This window comes from Stigmatopora argus, chromosome 1, assembly GCF_051989625.1.
Source record: "Stigmatopora argus isolate UIUO_Sarg chromosome 1, RoL_Sarg_1.0, whole genome shotgun sequence".
Taxonomy (NCBI): domain Eukaryota; kingdom Metazoa; phylum Chordata; class Actinopteri; order Syngnathiformes; family Syngnathidae; genus Stigmatopora; species Stigmatopora argus.
Window position 1 is genome coordinate 25774219 of NC_135387.1, and position 20668 is coordinate 25794886.

At 41.7% G+C, this 20668-nt stretch overlaps 2 protein-coding genes across 2 annotated transcripts in view; one reads left to right on the forward strand and one right to left on the reverse strand.

The window, feature by feature from the left end:
- Nucleotides 1–965, reverse strand: part of LOC144084028 (histone deacetylase 4-like) — a 55370-nt gene extending 54405 nt beyond the window's left edge. Inside the window, exon 1 of the mRNA XM_077612289.1 lies at nucleotides 768–965. The gene's annotated coding sequence lies outside the window, so the exon portion shown is untranslated. The remainder of the gene's footprint in view (nucleotides 1–767) is intronic.
- An 8733-nt stretch (nucleotides 966–9698) lies between these two features.
- On the forward strand, nucleotides 9699–16494 carry aamp (angio-associated, migratory cell protein). Its single transcript, XM_077612301.1, has 11 exons — nucleotides 9699–10261; nucleotides 10580–10720; nucleotides 10791–10910; nucleotides 12447–12586; nucleotides 12663–12807; nucleotides 13430–13513; nucleotides 13640–13755; nucleotides 13834–13928; nucleotides 15047–15137; nucleotides 15213–15367; nucleotides 15435–16494. The coding sequence occupies exons 1-11, from the start codon at nucleotides 10171–10173 to the stop codon at nucleotides 15508–15510; spliced, it is 1254 nt and encodes a 417-aa protein (XP_077468427.1). The 5' UTR covers nucleotides 9699–10170; the 3' UTR covers nucleotides 15511–16494.
- Nucleotides 16495–20668: the final 4174 nt, after the last annotated feature.

The following is a 20668-nucleotide window of genomic DNA, read 5'->3' on the forward strand; positions in this document are numbered from 1 at the left end:
ACGACCCATCACGTCCAATCCATTTGGAATGGGAAAGGATAACCTACCCTACTAGTGCAATTGGAAATTGGATTGGACATCAACATGTTCACACCCAGACCTCCTAGTATGTCCTGAATTGGACAACATGTTCACACCCAGACCTCCTAGTATGTCCTGAATTGGACGTCTATCCTGTCTTTGGCAGGGAATGCGCATGAGGAGAGTTGTAAAAACAAGATGACGAGCCGCTTTGGTGTAACAGCTTCAACGCCCCCATTCACAAAAAAAAAAAGATTGACGCATGCAGAGAATTACCACCGCCCATCCCGAAACCATTCACACACACACACACACACACACACACACACACACACACGCCGGGGCCTTAGTGTTTCACGCGGTCTACTCGTCAACATACACACAAACACACACAAGATCGCTATAACGCCAAAGTGGCTAAAACCCAATGTAACCTAAAAATAACCAAGTAATAATCGACGTAATAAACATCTGCCGTCCTGTCCTGTCCGGTCCTGTCCGGTCCCGTCCCACCCCCACCCACCCACTAACCGACCCTTCTTGTTGCCTGGACACTTCCCGCCCTCAACCGCGCCACGAACCGCGGGGAAGCGGACCCTTTTCTCGGGAAGAAAAGTGACGCCGATCCGGCCGTTCCGATCAATCCGCCCGATCCAAACCGATCTACCGGGTCCGCTCGCCCATCGCATCCCTCGCCGGTGGATCAAAGTGGCGACACGTTCCCGTCCAAGCGTTCGAAAACTCACCGGAAGCTCGACTCAACGGGCGCGGAGGCGACCGACGGTCCCGTCGCGTCGGTTTAATCGTCGCCCATGCTGGGGTTTTTTTTGGGGGGGGGGCTCCGCTTGGCTGGAGGGGCCACGAAAAATTTCATCTCCTGACAGATTCCGCCATACTGGATTTTGGTGTTCAGGCCCAAGCGTCACATGGAGGAGCGGCGAGGGGCGGGGTCAGGCCGGCAGGCGCATTCGCGCGCGTGCGCGGGCGGGCGCGCGAGCGCGCGATCGTCAACAAACCGACCAAGGCCACTACTATTTCAACTCAAAATGGAAATGTGAGCCGTTTTCTTTGATCCAAAATTAGAAACTGGGACAACATGGCTAGCTGGAATTGATATTGTTAATTAAGTCTTTGACTGCCATTGACGGTGATGGCTCGTTTTGCCTGGGAGGGTTGGCAGCACTGCCAGCAGAAAAGAAAGGTCATTCGCAGGGACTGGACCGTGTGCGGTCGATTGGTCGCCGGTCTTTTGGTCGCCGTCTTTTGGTCGCTGATCTTTTGGTCGCAGTCTTTTGGTCGCGGTCTTTTGGTCGCCCCGACCGCGACAACGAGCGACCAAAAGACGGGCGACCAAAAGACCGGCGACCAAAAGACCGGCGACCAAAAGACCGGCGACCAAAAGACCGGCGACAAAACAAGGTAACACAACACGGTCTACGCATCAATAAAAGCCAACAATGGCCATGAGCAGTTTCACTGGGCCGACGTGTGAGTGTATAAGAGTTTGTATGTACATGCGTTGTCCCTTTAAGAAGCTACGTCCGTCGGGGTCTTAACAAGTTCTCCAACAAAACACAATAAAAGTACGGGAAATTTGGAGCTTTTCTTTAGCCTAATAATTACTAGGGCATTAAGTATGACTAAATAGTAATTCGCAATTTGTATTTAGGGAATTTGAGCAACGATTTAAATGGTAATTATCAATAACCCTCCGGGCGACCAAAAGACCGGCGACCAAAAGATCGGCGACCAAAAGACCGGCGACCAATCGACCGTGTACCGATGTCCACACATATGTGGACTCTGGGTCATCAGAGGTTAAAGAATTTAATGAACATTTTCATATACACAAACATTTTTTTCTGAAAGCACAAAAGGTAAACAGAAGATTTTCCTATTAATCGACCCTCCCAGTCCAAATGGATTGGACATCTATTAGGGTCGATGGGCGCTAATGAGTTCATTTATGAAATAACATTAAGGTTGTTAAAACAGTGGAAAGTTTATCGATCTATTTCATTCGTTTCAGTGTTTTTAGTGGCAAAAATTGAATTTTTATTGGGTGGTCAGTGTAAAAACTGAACCTTTTTAAGTGTAATAGTATTTTTTTGCAAATGAAATGATTTCTTCCGTCTTTTTCTTTTTTTTTCAGTGCTTCTGAAACGTCATAATGTAAGTACTGCAGTAATAAGCACAGAAGATTGAAATGTTTATCAAAAATGAACTAACATGACTTGGCGGCTCCTGTACGTTGATAAAAATGTATGAATTATTCCCAATAAATCATATTGTAGTATTTACTGTACACAATGTTTACATTACATTTCCCCTTTAAGTGGTAATGGGAAATAACTTCACTTATTTACAGAAGAAAAAAAACTTCCACATATTTGCAAACATTGACCTGACTCACAAAAAAATGAAAAATTGTCCAATTATAATGGCTGAAAAATAAGCGTATTTTTTTCATCTACATTACACAACTCAACTATTTATAGAATACATAAACACCAACATTAGCGGCAACAAACAGCTGGGAAGGAGCTCATGTGTAAAATCAACCGTTAGTCCCCCCCCAAAAAATCCATAAAACAAAGAAAGAGACCAAAAAACGTGTTGTCTCGTGAAATTAAAAGATTTGCTTGCTGTAATCCCTCTCATAAAGATGCTTTATATATTTGAATGTTTCTTTGTTGAATGTTTCATCTTTATTGTTGTTCACTTAAAATGTTAATAACTTGGAAAATTATGCTAACACGCTAAAAAATCATGACATAATATGTTGCCTTTTTTCTTTCATTCATTCATTTTCTGAACCGCTTTTTCCTCACTAGAGTCGCAAGGGGTGCTGGAGCCTATCCCAGCTGAGTTCAGGCACGAGGCTGGGGACGCCCTGAATTGGTGGCCAGCCAATCACAGGGCGCAGGGAGACAGACAACCAATCATAGCTTGGAGCAATTAAAAGTGTCCAACCAGCCTAGCATGCATGTCTTTGGAATGTGGGAGTACCCGGAGAAAACCCGGGGAGAACATGCACAAACTCCACACAAGTGGACCAACATGTATTCAAACCCAAGACCCAAGAACTGTGAGGCCGACACACTAACCACTCAATGTTTAATTTCTAAAAAATAATAATAAAGTTTTCAAAAAGGTACTGCCATACAGAAAAAACAAGTAGAAAATGGGAATTTTGCTATGATCATCAAAAAAATTGACCAATAGAACAAAAAAATATTAAAAAAATAATAATTCTAGACCCAAAACTCCGCTGCATCGCCATCTGAAAACATCAACGCTGCTCGAAACAAGCGTTATTATCCAATTGCTGGCGGATGCAGCGTCAGGGGCCTTTCCCATTCCCTGCTCAAATACAATGAATGTTCATTTTCACTTCTTTATATTGGATTTTGTCTCACTCAGCCACCCACACGAGGCACTCACCGCATTGCCACCAACTTGTTTGGCTGTCTTAATGACTGTAATACCTACACTCAGTGGCGGGCCATCAGGGCCTTCAAGGCCTTCTCTGCTAGCCTAAGAAAATATCTGAATGATATATTATATTTTGTCCATCAATACTTATTATTCCAAATTGTCTGTTAGCTTCCTTTCATTGCTTTTCCCCCTGGTTGCACTGCTTCCAGATGTGTGTTTTCATATTGAAGCATTTAACCAATCACATTTCAGCCATTATTTGTTGCCAGGGTCAGAAATCTGCCTCAAGGCCTTCACAATCAGTTCTGCAGGCTCTCCTGCATTAAACAAGCATCGATAAGACTGTTGCTTTAACCAATCAGATTTCGAGTTGGCAACACCACAATGCCTTGTCATAGGCGTAGGGATACGTCACCGCTTTCACCAACTATGATTGGCTAGTGATAGAGTGGATTAGCCAGAGCTACCAAACTGTATCTGGAGCGAGCTGCACAAGCAAATATATTGTTGTGTTGATTTAAAGCTATTTTCAAGACAAAAAAAGCTGGACATCATTAAGAAAGGTCGGACAACTCCAAAGCAAGCAAATCTGTCACAACCGGGAACGAATATTTTCAGCACTAAATCGAATAAAAACATATGCCAGAAATACGACAGAACAGGCCTTGATTATTTTTTATGTGTCGCACCTGTAGCTGCAGTAGAGGTTTTATAGCCATAAAGTAGTTTTTGAGGGTTGGATTGATTCGCTGAAGGCGTCGCTAGAAAATGCACGGACCGCCACTGCCTACACTAAACCCTTTCCATTTAAACCACATGTTCTGACATCTTGTGGCATCAGCATAATGTCATGATGACGTGATGCTCAAAAATCCATTTGTGACTTGGAGAAGCAAACATTTCAAAAGCGTCTTCCCGTCTTATTTTTAGCTCCGTGGCAGCTTTCTCCTGCTTGACTCGCATTTATGAATCGAGGTCGTTCCTCTTTCGGAATACAAGAGAGGTCTGTTGGGATAACCGTAACCATGGCAACTGAGAATTGTCATTTCTGTCAGGCAGCCGGGCGTCAGTTATGTAAGGTGACCGCCATGTCTTGTCGTGCTTAAAAGCCACAAAATTGACGCATCGCGTGCCCGTGGGCGCCAATTATTAAAAGAAAACATTATAATACGGACTTTAATGACTAAACGGCGTGCAAGTTTAAGCTTTGTGAGGATGCACAAGACTACAAACTGAATACAAAATCGAAATGAATGCTTTTATTGTTATTATACAAGTACACAATGAGATTTATAGCTTCACCATAAAGTGCACACAAAATTAAATGGTCATAAAAAGATTTATAAACAATAAAAATGAAGTGAGTTAAAAAGAAAAGTGACTAAAGTAGTTAGCAGCACGCTACGTCGCTATGGTGTTTAGCATTGCATATTAACTGCTTGCATGAAATATTACCCAAATAAATAGAACAAAATTAAAGGCGCAACATTTTTTTGCATCTACTTTACTTGTTTTCTTTACACAATAAGCCTACTATTACACACAAATATTGTTTACAGGTCTGTCTGCTTTGCCCAGACCAGGGGTGGCGAACACGTGGCTCTCGAGCTGCATGCGGCTCCCCGTCAAAATCAATGCAACTCTTTGCTTCTTATCATATTTTGCATATAGTGTAACTATATCAACTTGATTTCACGTGGGCCGGACCATTTTAGATATAATATTTAGATTTTTTTAAAATAAATTGATTAAAAGAACTGGATTAAAAGCCCTGAATAGTCAGTTTTTGTAGATCTAAAACAATGTTTATTTTAGCTTTTTTAAATATATTTTTAGATTTTACAAAATGATTTTTGAACTAAAAACACAGAAAAAATGGATTAAAAAATTACAATTATTGATTTAAAAGGGGAAAATCAGGAAATTCAATATACATCTATACCAAGGGTGTCAGACTCGGGTTGATTCGCAGGCCGCTTTAACGTCAACTTGATTTCACGTGGGCCGGACCATTTTAGATATAATATTTAGATTCTTTTTGAAATGGATTAAAAGAACTGGATTAAAAGCCCTGAATATTCCGTTTTTTTATAGATCTAAAACAATGTTTATTTTAGCTTTTTTAAATATATTTTTAGATTTTACAAAAGGATTTTTGAACTAAAAACACAGAAAAAATTGATTAAAAAAGTACAATTATTGATTTAAAAGGAGAAAAAATCAGGAAATTTAATATACATCTATAGTCTTCATTTTAATTTGATCCTAAAACAGAAAGTCGGCACTCATGATTTACTTTCCCGGGCCACACAAAATGATGCGGCGGGCCAGATTTGGCCCCCGGGCCGCCACTTTGACACATGTGGCCTAGCTCATCCTTCCATCTCACAGTCATGACGTATAAAAACATTACTATCACTCAGGTGTCTTCGGCTGCCCACGATAAAAGCCACTAAAAACCTATTGTTTTCGGCTATTTTTTTAAATTGTCCAGGCTGTGTAATAGAGCCAGTTGACAGCTGGTGTGACCACCATTTGACCCACTCAGTGCAGCACTTCGCTTAAAGTTGACTGCACATTTTATAGTGGCCTTTTATTGAGGGCAGCCTAGGGCACGCCCTGTGCAATAAATGAGTGTACCGCGTCAGGAAAAATGGTCGAACGAGACACTGACTTTTTTTTGTCATGTTCGAACCCGCACAATAACATTGCACATTTTAAAGTGACCTTATTTTCGAGGCGGCCTCACGCTACAAGATAATCTGGGCATTGAAATCTGATAGGATGAAAGACTACGGGATGATCGTTTCACATTCTCTTGCCAGGTAATTTAAATAAACATGTGCACACAACGGATTTTCAAAAATCTGGAGAAGTACTGAACACTACAAGATTGATTTGAGTCTCAAAGTAGTGACTAACGCAGAAGAGAAGGACAGTTGACAAGGCCGACTGCAAATTCTAACGTGTTTTATTGCATTGGCGCATATTCGATAAAAGCGAGTGAAGATCATAGTCGGCTGCATTGCTTCTGGTCCTATGCCAAAGGCCTTACAATGACAAAAAACAATTGCTATTCTGCGATTTACATGAATAATAGAGCCACTCGTGATATCTCATACCTGGCAACTTATACGTTGTTCCCGTATTTTATAAACGTTTTGATCATTTCAAATTGTGTACACTATAAAACAACTGTATTGTATATTTTTTAAAGTATTTTTTTTTGTAAAACCAATCTCGTTTTACCCATTTTGACTCTAATCCAGATCGTCTCGGTCACCTGTAGCAGACGAAAATGTCATTGTCGACTGCTAAATCTCATGTTTGAAGCATGATATGCGCATGCACATTCCCCTTTCACACGTCCGCCTTTTCATTATAGAAATATGGTACTCGGACGTTTGGTCACCGGACGTTTAGTCGCCCGGACGTTTGGTCGCCGGACGTTTGGTTGCCGGACGTTTGGTCGCCGGACGTTTGGTCGCCGGACGTTTGGTCGCCGGACGTTTGGTCGCCGGACGTTTGGTCGCCGGACGTTTGGTCGCCGGACGTTTGGTCGCCGGACGTTTGGTCGCCGGACGTTTGGTCGCCGGACGTTTGGTCGCCGGACGTTTGACAACATGACAGAGAGTTTACTGTTGAAACCAGCTCTCAAAATTATATTCATGAGAGAGAGAGTTTAATATCTAAATATCTACTGTTGAAACCAGCTCTCAAAATTATATTCACCCGGGCGACCAAACGTCCGGCGACCAAACTTCCAGCGACCAAACATCCGGCGACCAAACGTCAGGTCACGTATAAATATGGCGTGTCAGCAAGCAATGTACCCAGACAGTCAAGCTGTCAGCGCCATACAGCGACATATACAGAATCTTGAATTTAGTACATACTGATTGGGCATCCCGTCCATTTTGGAGAAAAAAATAGACTTTAACGTGCACTCAATGTGAGTAAATATGCTTCATGATCACTTAATAAGGGGAATTGCCAACATTAATAAGGGGAGCATTTGGGCGAGGTTGTCAGGTATGATATCTAAACCTATCAAACGTGGTCAAAATAATACTTTTTAAAAAAAGTACTAATCTTAAAACCTCTTTTGAAGGGGAAATGCTTAGCAACACAGGTTTGTAAAAAATACTTTGTCTCTCTGCATTTATATGTCAAATGAATGCTCAACATTTTAAAGTTTCATAAAAAAAACCTTTAATTTCACAAATCCCTCAAATGACTCTCACATTTGACCACATCCGAGCAATAAATGTCCAGAACAGATCATCATCATCATCAATACAACAACAAAAGTGGCAATTATTATAATCCCCATTTTTTTTCATAAAACCCCTACTTATGGACAACTACATATCTAGTTATTGTAATGTATTTTCATAACAAACACTCAACACAAATGTTAACATGCATGTGCATGGAGAGCCATGATAAAAAAAAAGCACAGATTACAGTGATTTATTATGTTTACTATGATCCTCGCGTACATGTTGCCAAGTCGGCGAGGTCGGTTTAAGCTTTTTTGCATCCAAAGGGATCAACCATTGCCAAAGCATGTGCACCACAATATCAAATATGAGCAAAAAATATTGAATTAAATCAGGTTTTGGCCAGTGGCTGCAAGAGGAGCAGCGATCCGAGTAGACGGCGAGTGTTAGGCCGTAGTCAACTACCACTCTGCTACCACAGTGGACACATCATACACAAACTGCGGCCCAGACCACTCGCAAGGCGCGCGCAAGTGGCGGTTAGTGGTTTGCGAGGGGAAGCTGTCGTCTCAGCCAGCGCGCTCCCACATGAGTCAGCCATAGAGTGCAGACAAACTAGGAACACATCAGTCTTGCTTTACTGCACATAAGGCACACCGTGTGCGGTCAATTTGGTCGCCGGTCTTTTGGTCGCCGTCTTTTGGTCGCCGTCTTTTGGTCGCCGTCTTTTGGTCGCCGGTCTTTTGGTCGCCGGTCTTTTGGTCGCCCGGACTGCGACAACGGGCGACCAAAAGACCGGCGACAAAACAAGGTAAAACAACACGGTCTACGCATCAATAAAAGCCAACAATGGCCATGAGCAGTTTCACTGAGCCGACGTGTTTGTATGTACATGCGTTGTCCCTTTAAGAAGCTATGTCAGTCAGGGTCTTAACAAGTTCTCCAACAAAAAACAATAAAAGTCCGGGAAATTTGGAGCTTTTCTTTAGCCTAATAATTACTAGGGCATTAAGTATGACTAAATAGTAATTCACAGTTTGTATTTCGGGAATTTGAGCAACGATTTAAATGGTAATTATCAATAAACTTCCGGGCGACCAAAAGACCAGCGACCAAAAGATCGGCGACTAAAAGACCGGCGACCAATCGACCGTGTACCAGGCACACCATGGCGACATTCAACTCAATTACATTGGGTTGCCCATAAACTGAATGCTAACTGTTTGCTTACAGACAGCACAAATTCAGAATTCTTATTCCGAGAATAAAGTTACAATTCTGACTTTATTCTGACAATAATGCACTTTCCAGTAAAAAAAAAAGTAGTACACGTTCCTGTTAGTTTTAGAATTTGACTTAAAATCATACTAGATGGAAAAGAATAGTATTGACATGAATCTTCAAGTCTTCAAACTGTCAGTCATAACACACTTTTGACAAAAAACAGCATCACTGCCAATTTTTAAATCAATACTTTTGAGTTGTAAACACTACTTTAGAGTCGTAGTTATCATGAATAAGTGCAGGGAAAATATTTATTTAAAAAAATAACTCTGAAAAAGTATTTTAAAATGAACATTTATTCCTTCAGAATAAATGGGTGGGACTGTGGTTGTTGCTTTAAGCTTTTTGGTTCCAATAATTGACTGTAAATCGATTCAGAAACCCAATCAATTCAACGACTTGTTTACATAGGCATGTCTGTAGTCGATACTGGCATCTAGTGGATATGACTGGAAGTGCACACTGCTGCAACAAAGCTAAACAAGCAAGCGTCAGTGCACTCCATCTGGAAGAACGACGTCATTTTCCTCCACAATAATAAACATCTAAACAGAATACATATAATTAGGAATATATTTGTATCGATGTATCAACAACGTACGTTATTATAAAGACAGTCCTGTGAAACTCGATGGAGATCACCGTCGATAGTTGAGACTTAAAGAGGTTACGACTTCGCCCCTGCTAGTATGGCTACAACCATGAAACTAGATGCGTACATCTGGGGTAGGCGACGAAACTGGTAGCCATCTTGCGTCAGAAATTCCTATCGTTGAGCTCTAGCCGTGGCGCAGATCTTATGACGTCAACGCTCTGCGACACTTTGCAATAGTCGATTGTGTTCCCCGAGTTTATTTTTCAGGCAATCTTTTTCGGAACAGAAATGTATCTTTGAATTAAATTTACGTCAAATGTCATAAATTCTAACTAAACAAACCAACTTGTGCAATGCAAACGTCCTTAAACGTCTGATTAAGATCTTGTTTTAGCCTGACAGAAAAAAAATCGGGCAAAGCAGTACATATGGGCACAACGTGGAAAGAAATCTATTAATCATATAAACTTTGTCAAGCCAGTATGATGCTCGATTTCCCTTTAAAATAAAATGCGATTTAGGCTTATTAGGAAATACTCGCCTCTCTTTGGTCGTGCCGTAGTTTGCTGAACGAGTGGTTGATTCGCTCGAAACGTGCTAACTAACAGCATGGCAAACACAGAGCAGGAAATCGTAGAACTTCACGGAGACGAAGAAATAATTGAAGTCATCGATCTTAACGAGACGGAAGACTGTCCAGGTAAGGTGAACACAAAGATCAATGACGATCGCACGTCATTATTGCATAAGAAGCATTCGAAACGTTTTGACTTGACGGCTACGAACGTCCAATCCATTTGTACTGCGAGATCTGGCTTGATCATTCCCTGCTAGCCCTACCAGTTGATGGATTGGAATACATTGTGCAGCATCATGTTTCGAGTCCAACCCTGGGCTGCAAGATGTCAGATTTCAAAGACTCAAAATACCCTAGAGAGGATAACATCCCCATAAAAGGAATGAATTGGAGGGATATTCTCAATGACCACAACGCTTGTTACCATTCATCTTCTTCCAGATAATTTGGCAGATGACTTGGAGGACATCGACTTTGAGGACGCCGGCGACGCCAATGACGATGAAGGCTGGGAGACTGAGGACGAGATGGAAGCTGGGTCCGAGCGGGACGATAGCGAGCTGACCTTCTCCAATCACAGCGGTATTAGCAGTCCGCCATTTGGAAACAATTGGACGATTAGGTTGAAAGGGTATTTATCGGCTTCTATCAGGTGCTGTGTTTTGCGTGAGCTTGGATCCAGCCACCAACAACTTGGCCGTGACTGGAGGAGAAGATGATAAGGCGTTTGTGTGGAGGGTGATCGATGGTGAAGTCCTTTTGGAGTGCACAGGTGAAGGTCGACAACAATATTGCAAGCACACTATCTCACTCTAGAGAGCAGAATAACCCATAGGCATTACAAAAGATGTTTCAGACCAACCATTTTGTATGAAAATTCATCATATTTAGTCTGACATTGACTGCATCAATTTAAAAAATATGAGATTTGAGATTTCCCCCATCCCATACACTTTAAAACGACACTAAACCATAACTCAATTTACATGGACTTAATACACAGTTTATTCCATTAAGTTCTTGGCAACATTATTTTAAAATGGAAATCTTAGGAAATACTCACAAGGGTCGTGGAGGGTGCTGGAGCCTATCCAAGCTAAATACGGGCACCAGGCGGGGGACAGCCTGAGTCGGTGGCCAACCAATCGCAGGGCTCAAAGAGACGGACGACCAATCATAGCTGGGGCAATTTACAGTGTCCAACCAGCTAGCCTAATTTACATGTTTTGGAAATGGGGGAGGACCGTGACCGGATGATTCGCCGAAAGACGTTTCGCCGACGGACGTTTGGCCGACGGACAGTTCGCCGAACGGACGTTTCGCCGAAACGGGATTCGCGCGCTCGCCCCGCCCATGGATCGTGTGTGTACATGTTTTTCAACCTCGGCCCGTTACAGATAACATTCATTTAGGAATGACAAGGGCATGTACTGCCCCCCGCTGGACATATTTCTAAATACAAGTACATACTACAATGTGCTGCCAATTTTTTATATTTTTTATTTTATCCTTGCGTTTAAAGTAGTATCCATTTGGACACGCAATGTAATTTATCAAAGCTGGGGATTGATGTCTGACACCGAGAAAAAACAACACTAGAAGACTTATGTGAAATTCTAAGTGCCTTGGACAGACGAGAGGGCTTGGAGAACAATACCTGAAAATGCCATGGAACACACTTTTACTCATAGTTTAATTTTAAATAATTTCCCATTTTAGGAAATATATATTCAAAATGATTTGCTGAGAACCTTAATTCAAAGATTAATCTCAACGTTTTCTATGCCGGTGTAAATTTTCTGGAGTAGGATTTCTGAATTTACAACTTCATTACAGTAGTACTTACTGTTACTACTACTTTATTTTCTCTATTTCTTCTGTCACCTACTGTTCTGCGTGATCTCCAAATGGCTACTACTTTAAACGCAAGGATAAAATAAAAAAATATAAAAAATTGGCAGCACATTGTAGTGTAGTACGTACTTGTATTTAGAAATATGTCCAGCGGGGGGCAGTACATGCCCTTGTTATGCCTAAATGAATGTTATCTGTAACGGGCCGTATATGGCCCGAGGGCCGAGGTTGAAAAACATGTACAGACACGATGCGGGGCGAGCGTTTCGGCGAAACGTCCGTTCGGCAAACTGTCCGTCGGCGAAACGTCTTTTGGCGAATCGTCCGGTCACGCTAAATATCAAAGAGAAAATTAAAAAAATGCATATCTTGCATGAGTTTGGGTGTTAGGAGGTTAAAATAATTTGACTTGCTCTCGGGCTGATTCAATTCTCGCGTTCTTTTTCCCGTGCAGGTCACAATGATTCGGTCACGTGTGCCGGATTCAGCCACGACTCCTCGCTGGTGGCTTCAGGTGACATGAGCGGACTTATTAAAGTCTGGAAAGTGGAGACGAAAGAGGAGATCTGGTCTTTCGAAGTTGGGGATCTGGGGGTAAGGCACATCTCCTTTCATTCACTTGAAAGTTCGCGATGGGCCTAAAAACGTTAAAGTTGACGTGGCCTTTCAGTGGTTGGAGTGGCACCCCTTTGCTCCGGTGCTCCTGGCAGGAACAGATGACGGTAACATGTGGATGTGGAAGATCCCCAGTGGAGATTGTAAAACCTTTCAGAGTTCTGCATGCCAGGCCACCTGTGGCAAAGTCCTTCCTGATGGTAATCCTGGTTTGGTTGTGATTGCTGTTATTATTTTTCTGCGAAGCTGACACTCATTGCCGCCATCTAGTGATTGTGCCCCAAATTTTTGGTTGGCATTGTTCTTGTTTTTCTACGTTTAAGAATTGGAACATTTCAAAGTAATTATACATGAAAAGTACATGTAAATTTTTTTGCGCCATGATTTTGTTAGAGGCTTTTTATATCGGAGTACAATTTGTATGTTTTAAAATACATTTATTCAGTTCATGAAGTAAAACTTTAAAAAACAAACCAAAAAAAACCTTTACGTTTAAGAATTGGAACATTTCAAAGACATTGTACATGAAAAGTACATTTACATTTTTTATGATTTTGTTAGAGGCTTTTTCTATCGGAGTATAATTTGTGTCTTTTAAAATACATTTTATTCTGTTCATAAAGTAAAACTTAAAAAAAAAAACTTAAAAAAAACCTTTACGTTTAAGAATTGGAACATTTCAAAGTAATTGTACATGAAAAGTACATTTACATTTTTTTGCGCCATGATATTGTTAGAGGCTTTTTACATTTTTACAATACATTTATTCTGTTCATAAAGTAAAACTTAAAAAAACAAACCAAAAAAATATCTTCTTCTTAGGAAAACGTGCTGTTGTGGGTTATGAAAACGGCAGCGTGCGTTTATGGGATTTGAAGCAGGGCAACAGCATTCACGTCATTAAAGGTGAGAGTACCCGCATATTTCGCATCAGAAGACAAGAACGGAGAAATTGCATAACCTTGAGAATCCGGAAAAAAATACGGAACTCCAAATTTTAAAAAATAAGCTATCTGAATGAAAAATTCACAGGTCAGGATGGACATCGGGGGGCGCTCACGTGCATCGCATGCAGCAAGGACAGCTCTTTGCTACTAACCGGCTCCGTGGACGGTTGCGCGAAGCTCATCAATAGTGCTACTGGCAAGGTAGGGACTTATTTCCCCTTCACACCACTATCTTTATTTCTACTCAGCGCGAGTCATTTCTCCACACCTTGGTTGCAGGTCGTGGGGGTGTTTACTTTGGACGGGGGGAAGTCCAAAGGATTGAGGGATGAGGAAGACTCCAACTCGGTGGAATCGGTGGGATTCTGCAACGTGTAAGTTTGCTCCATGTGAAGACTTGTCTGTCCAAAATACGTGCCTGGGAGTACAGTGGTACCTCGACATACGATCGTAATCCGTTCCCAGACTGAGATCGTATGTTGAGCTTTTCGCAACTCGGGCGAACGTTTCCCATTGAAATGAATTGAAAACAAATTAATTCGTTCCAACCCTCGGAAAAAACACCAAAAACAGGATATTGGATTGGAAAAAAATGTTTTATTTCTTCTAATTTGCCATATATTGACAAATGAATAAATAAAGAGTGGTTTAATAGTAATAAAATGTGTTTAATAGATGTAAAATTAGACTCATTTCGCGGAGGGGAGAGACAACAACACACACGGAGGCGGAGGTGGGGGCGGTTCGGGGGGGACTTTATCCACGGCACTAGTAAACGAACAAACAAATTTAAATTAACCTGGACAAATATATACAGACACTCAAACATACATTTAATGTAACTTTACACAAAACTGGATTCTACTTTTGTCTTAATCTTTTGTTACCTTTATTTTCCGGGTTAGTGGTTTGCCACGCCTCCACCCTCACGTTCGCTATCGATGGACTGTTTGCTGTTGTATTGCCTTCAAAATATTGCGAAAATGATGCACACAAATGGCCTCACAAAAGGATAACGCACGGCCACTTGCCAATGAGAAATAGTCTTTAAAGAATGATCACGGGAACTTCTTTCCTTAGAAAGAATAACAGGAAATGCAATAGCCGAGCTTACCCACGTATTTATTGTGAGTAATGAAGTTTTATTCTGAGAAAGGGTGCCATTGGCAATCAGTGTTGTGTGCACGAGTATACTTCATTACCCAGAAAGCCCTCTTTTTGCCCGCGCATGCGTGTTGTGCGTTTCCTGGTGGAAACTCGTCTGAATAAATCGTTCAGTCCTCGTAGATATAGTAGTTATACACAAAAGAGATGCGGCAAAAAAAGACAGTGCGCTACAATGATAAACAGCCTCTCATGTCATGGCCACCTGGCTTCGTCGCATCTTGAAATTTCAATCGTATCGCGAGCGAATTATTCGATGGAAATTTTCGTCGTACCACGAGCATGTCGTACCACGAGGTACCACTGTACTGATTGAAATCCTTTGCAGCCTCCCGCTCCTCGCAGTGGCTTACTTGGACGGCATTTTGGCCATCTATGATATTCCCACGCAGGTCCTGCGACACCGCTGCCAGCACGAGGTAAACCGGCCGCCATTTTGGAGATCACAGTCAAAGAAGTGCAATCTTGCCATCTTTCTCTTTTTGCTCTTCCAGGCAGGCATCGTTCGCCTGCAGTGGGAGGAGTCTTCTTCACTCGTGTCCACCTGCAGTTTGGACGGAGCGCTACACCAATGGGACGCTCGCACGGGCGACATGGTGTCCGAGTATCGCGGGCACGCTTTGGAGATCTTGGATTTTGCCGTGAACAGGTGGGACGTACGAATGTTATCTTTTGGGTGGATTTTGCCTTGACTCAAATGTTTGACTCTTCTGCAGGGAAGGGACAGTGGCAGTCACGTCTTCAGGGGACAGACGAGCCAAAGTTTTCTGCCTCCAAAAACCTGATCGATAAAAAATATAGCGAGAGAAAGAGAAACTCAAATTCTCAGGAATCAAGCGGCACCTCAACAGAATCCAATTTCACCTATTCGCTTTTTCTCGTGCTGTCTTTTGTAAATCTCCATCGACGCAACCCCACTCAAGTCATTTCTCATGTTTAAATCATTTCAATCAAAGAAAATGCCGGATTACCGTATTTATTCGTGTATAACGCGCACCCATAATTTGCGTGACCGGACGATTCGCCGAAAGACGTTTCGCCGACGGACGTTTGGCCGACAGACAGTTCGCCGAACGGACGTTGCGCCAAAACGGGATTCGCGCGCTCGCCCCGCCCCCGGATCGTGTGTGTACATGTTTTTCAACCTCGGCCTGCGGGCCATATACGGCCCGTTACAGATAACATTCATTTAGGAATAACAAGGGCATGTACTGCCCCCCGCTGGACATATTTCTAAATACAAGTACGTACTACAATGTGCTGCCAATTTTTTATATATTTTTTATTTTATCCTTGCGTTTAAAGTAGTAGCCACTTGGAGATCAAGCAGAACAGTACGTAACAGAAGAAATAGAGAAAATAAAGTAGTAGTAACGGTAAGTATTACTGTAATGAAATTGTAAATCCAGAAATCCTATTCCAGAAAATTGCGGGGCGAGCGCGCGAATCCCGTTTCGGCGAAACGTCCGTTCGGTGAGCTGTCCGTCAGCCAAACGTCCGTCTTTCGGCGAATCGTCCGAGTACCCATAATTTGTGACTAAAAATTGGTCTACATTTTTTTTTCCACTTATCTCAGCTCACACCAAGGATCGCACCGGTACTGGTAACTGGCAAATGCTGAACACACGTCGCCATGACAAAACATTTATTCACAACATATGGTAGGGAAACCTGGTAAAATAAACTACCAGTATGAACCCAATTGTCAAATGGAATTTACAATTTTAAATCCTGAGTCTAATCCATCATCATAATATTAAAACATTTTCAAACTCTGATTCATCATCACTGGCAAATAGAAAGGGCTCTTGCACCCTATCTGGCGGACAAAGACAAATCTTACGTCTCCCAATATAAAGGCTGCCGAGGGGACTGGCGGAGGGCAGTGTTTCACCGGGATTTGTGTACAACGCGCACCCAAACTTTGTTTTTCGGTACAACATTTTGCGCGTTATACTCAAATAAATACGGCATGTCCATTTCTCCTAGCGTATTTGTTTTGTTTAATATACCTGGGTAAATTAAATGATTTTTGCTTTTTTGAGCCTCCCGTTTGTGTGCCATTTAATATACCCCTGCCGTTTAATATACCCGGGTATATTAAACGGCAACTCAGCTTTTTGGGCAAGATATGTATGGTGTTCTTGGGGGCATAATTATGGAAACTTAAGTTCATTAAAATTCCAAGTCAGACTTTATTCAGCAGTAAGTAGTTTTAGTCTGCAAAACGTTGATGCACCCCGTCACGGCATAAAGAGTGCGTAGTGGATCGTAGCTTGCCGTTTGTACGCCATTTAATATACCCCTGCCGTTTAATATACCCGGGTATATTAAATGCAGTGGCGGGCCTTCAAGGCCTTCTCTGCTGGCCTAAGAAATATCTGAATCATATATTATACTTTGTCCATCAATACTTATTAAATAATTAGCCAGAGCTACCAAACTGTATTTGGAGCTAGCTAGTCACAAGCAAATATGTTGTTGTGTCGATTTAAAGCCATTTTCAAGACGGACTATGCCAGAAATACGACAGGACAGGCTCGACTTTCAGCATTAGCTTCGATGGCGATATAAAAGAAGGAAGAAAGAAAGGAGGATGGATATTGTATACAGTTAAAAAGGATTTTTGGTAAGTAAAATATGGCTATATTCCTAAATAATATTTCAATTGTGGGCCAAGTTCTGTTATCTGAAAAGCTCTAGTGTTTGTATTTAAGCTCGTGTTTATATTTAATCACTAAATGCTGCTAGGAAGTGGATTTTACCCTTTTTTAGTGCATTGATTTATTGATTATTTTTGTGTCGCAGTTGTAGCTGCAGTCGAGGTTTTATAGCCATGAAATAGTTTTTGAGGGTTGGATTGATTCGTTGAAGGCGCTACGAGAAAATGCACGGACCGTCACTGATTAAATGGGGGGGTATATTAAACAGCAAAATACAGTAACCTGTGTTTTATTGTTCCGATCTGTATCATCAAACGTAAATATATACATGAAAAATATACTAAACGCATTTTACTCCCATTCTGTTTTTGTGTGGTTCTTTGTTGTTGTCAGTCAAGTTAAGGGCGGTTGGAACAAGAATCTAAATAGTTTTTTTCATTAAAAAAAGATCATTAATGCAGGAATTTGTGATTTGTGCAACATCACAATCTTAAACGCATCGACACCACTTAAAAAAAATAAACTGCCATATAATATAATCATTTCTTATGTGATTGACCATACTTGCTGGTTCCACCGCCATTTTTCCTGGAGTCATCGGGTAGACAAGACGGTTCTCGAAGTGAATCTTCTTCAAAATATAGTATAGTTAAATCTCATTAAAAGGAAGAAAAAAGTCCTATGAATCTTGTGCTGAAACAAATGTAATAGCTCAACTCAATTTGACCATAAAGGGGCTTTAGTTCAAGATGATCAAATCCAATTGATCAATCTGTCCAATTGGAGTGGCATACACACTGAAGTATCTCCTCGAGCCATCTCGGTGCAAACTTAATCATAAAGATAGGCTTCATTTGTAATGCTTTCCAGTGAGTCGGCCTGCCTGGCACCAAAAGTTCGACGTATACTGAGATCGCCAACAACACTGAGAAATTTTAAACAGTTTTTAAATTTAAGAATATTGAAGACGCATTTCCATATTTTGTCCTTGAGTGGACCAATTTTGTCATTTGTGATAAGTTCTTCTACTTCTGCTTGTCATTCAGTGTGAAAATACTGGAGAATATTCATTGTATTTTGGGTTAATTATGTTTTGCTGCAGTTTTTCAGCATTTTAATCCATTCTCGGGCATTTCAAACCATTACATTCCACTGGGAACAGTTTTTCACGTTCCATAAATTTTATTAACTTGATTTATTTGACTTTTCATTGACAACCCCTCACAATATTTTTCACAGTCATTGAATTTCCATATTTTTTAGTTTTCCCAATTTCCATTGAGAGCATTCTTTCATTTAAAATATTCACGTTCCTTATCCAATTTTCATATCCCAAATTTTTCCCAATATTCCAAGATATATTTCTCCATTTAGTATTTTTTTTTACACATTTATAATTTAAATTCTACTTTTTTAGTGTAAAGAATAACATTTCTTCATTTTTTTTCATTTTTCAATCAGCTTGTCTGAATTGACTCAATATTTTGAATTTTTAACCATTTTGGGGGGAATTTACAGACCGTTCCAACATTTTTGACGAACAAACAACCGCTCTTTTTTTCCCCCAATCCACCTCACAGATTTCTACCCGTTGCTCGTTTGAGTTTGCCATCCCACCAACCAGGATAAACATCCTGTGCACAAGTGCTCCTTCCTCATGCCTACATTTTTTGGGATCCTGAGCTCATTGTATCTGGTTGTTGTAAGTCATCCAGCCAGACACGAACATGACAACACACAATGTATACTCACTTGCGGTAGCCTCGTACCGTAACTAGCGGATGGCCAAAGCTTGAGCTCTTAAATGTGGACTTTCTTAAATGGCCCCAAATTGGAGCACCCGTTTGAAACAGCAAATATTTTTATCGACGCTAATATTCAAGGGAACGTGTCCTCCCTTTTGGCCTACGTTTTGAGACGTCCTTTCCGGCGTGCTCTTTCCAGACGTGTTCGGGTTCGGGGGAAAGGTTGTGTTTAAAGACATTATCTGACAGGCGCTGGGATGGCGACCAGCTTGCCTTCAGACTTTCGTGGAAAGAGAAGAACAAAGCGACCGTCATCCATCTGAAGCTCTGTTTGCGTACGTGCATGGTGGGCGTGGCACCTGTTGGGAATTCAAACATGAATGTTGGGTGAGTGATTGAGTGAGTGAGTGAGATATTTCGTGAAAGTGTGAGCAACAACGTGAAAGCAATGAGAATGTGCAAGAGCGAATGAAAGCGTGACTGGTAGATTGAGTGTGTGGGTACTCGGTTGTTTGGTCGCCGGTCTTTTGGTCGCCCGGAAGGTTATTGATAATTACCATTTAAATTGTTGCTCAAATTCCCTAAATACAAACTGCGAATTATTATTTAGTCATACTTAATGCCCTATTAATTATTAGGCCAAAGAAAAGCTCCAAATTTCCCGGACTTTTGTGTTTTGTTGGAGAACTTGTTAAGACCCTGACTGACATAGCTTCTTAAAGGGACAACGCATGTACATACAAACTCTTATACACTCACACGTCCGCTCAGTGAAACTGCTCAGGGCCATAGTTGGCTTTTATTGATGCGTAGACCATGTTGTTTTACCTTGTTTTGTCGCCGGTCTTTTGGTCGCCCGTTGTTTGGGTCCGGGCGACCAAAAGACCGGTGACCAAAAGACCGGCGACCAAAAGACCGGCGACCAAAAGACCGGCGACCAAAAGACCGGCGACCAAAAGACCGGCGACCAAAAGACCGGCGACCAAAAGACCGGCGACCAAAAGACCGGCGACCAAAAGACCGGCGACCAAAAGACCGGCGACCAAAAGACCGGCGACCAAAAGACCGGCGACCAAACGACCGCACACAGTGTGTGTTAACATGAGACGGTCAACATGTGCTTTATGAATCATTGTATTCCGCCCATTTCTTTTTCCAGTACAAATTTTGAGGTACACACGCTGTTTGCGTCAGGATTTAGCTCTGTCTGGATTTAGCAGGGTCATGAATGCATAATAGCACCCAAACGTGGGGATGCAAAAAAGGGACAGGGAGTGGAGTGGGGTAGCATAAACTTTTATGACTGTGGCAGGATTAGCAAAAAATAACAAAGACTTTGAAAAATCAAATAAGAAAATCAAACCTGACGGGGAGGACACGGTCACGGCATACGCAGACGATCCGACAAAGGCTGAGAAACACACAGGGTTTAAATAGACAGACATGGGTTGATGAGACAATCAGAAACACCTGCTTCACGCAAGAGGCAGCAAACAAGAGATATAGTACCAGGGGCCGGGAGGCGACAGGTGAACTTAATGG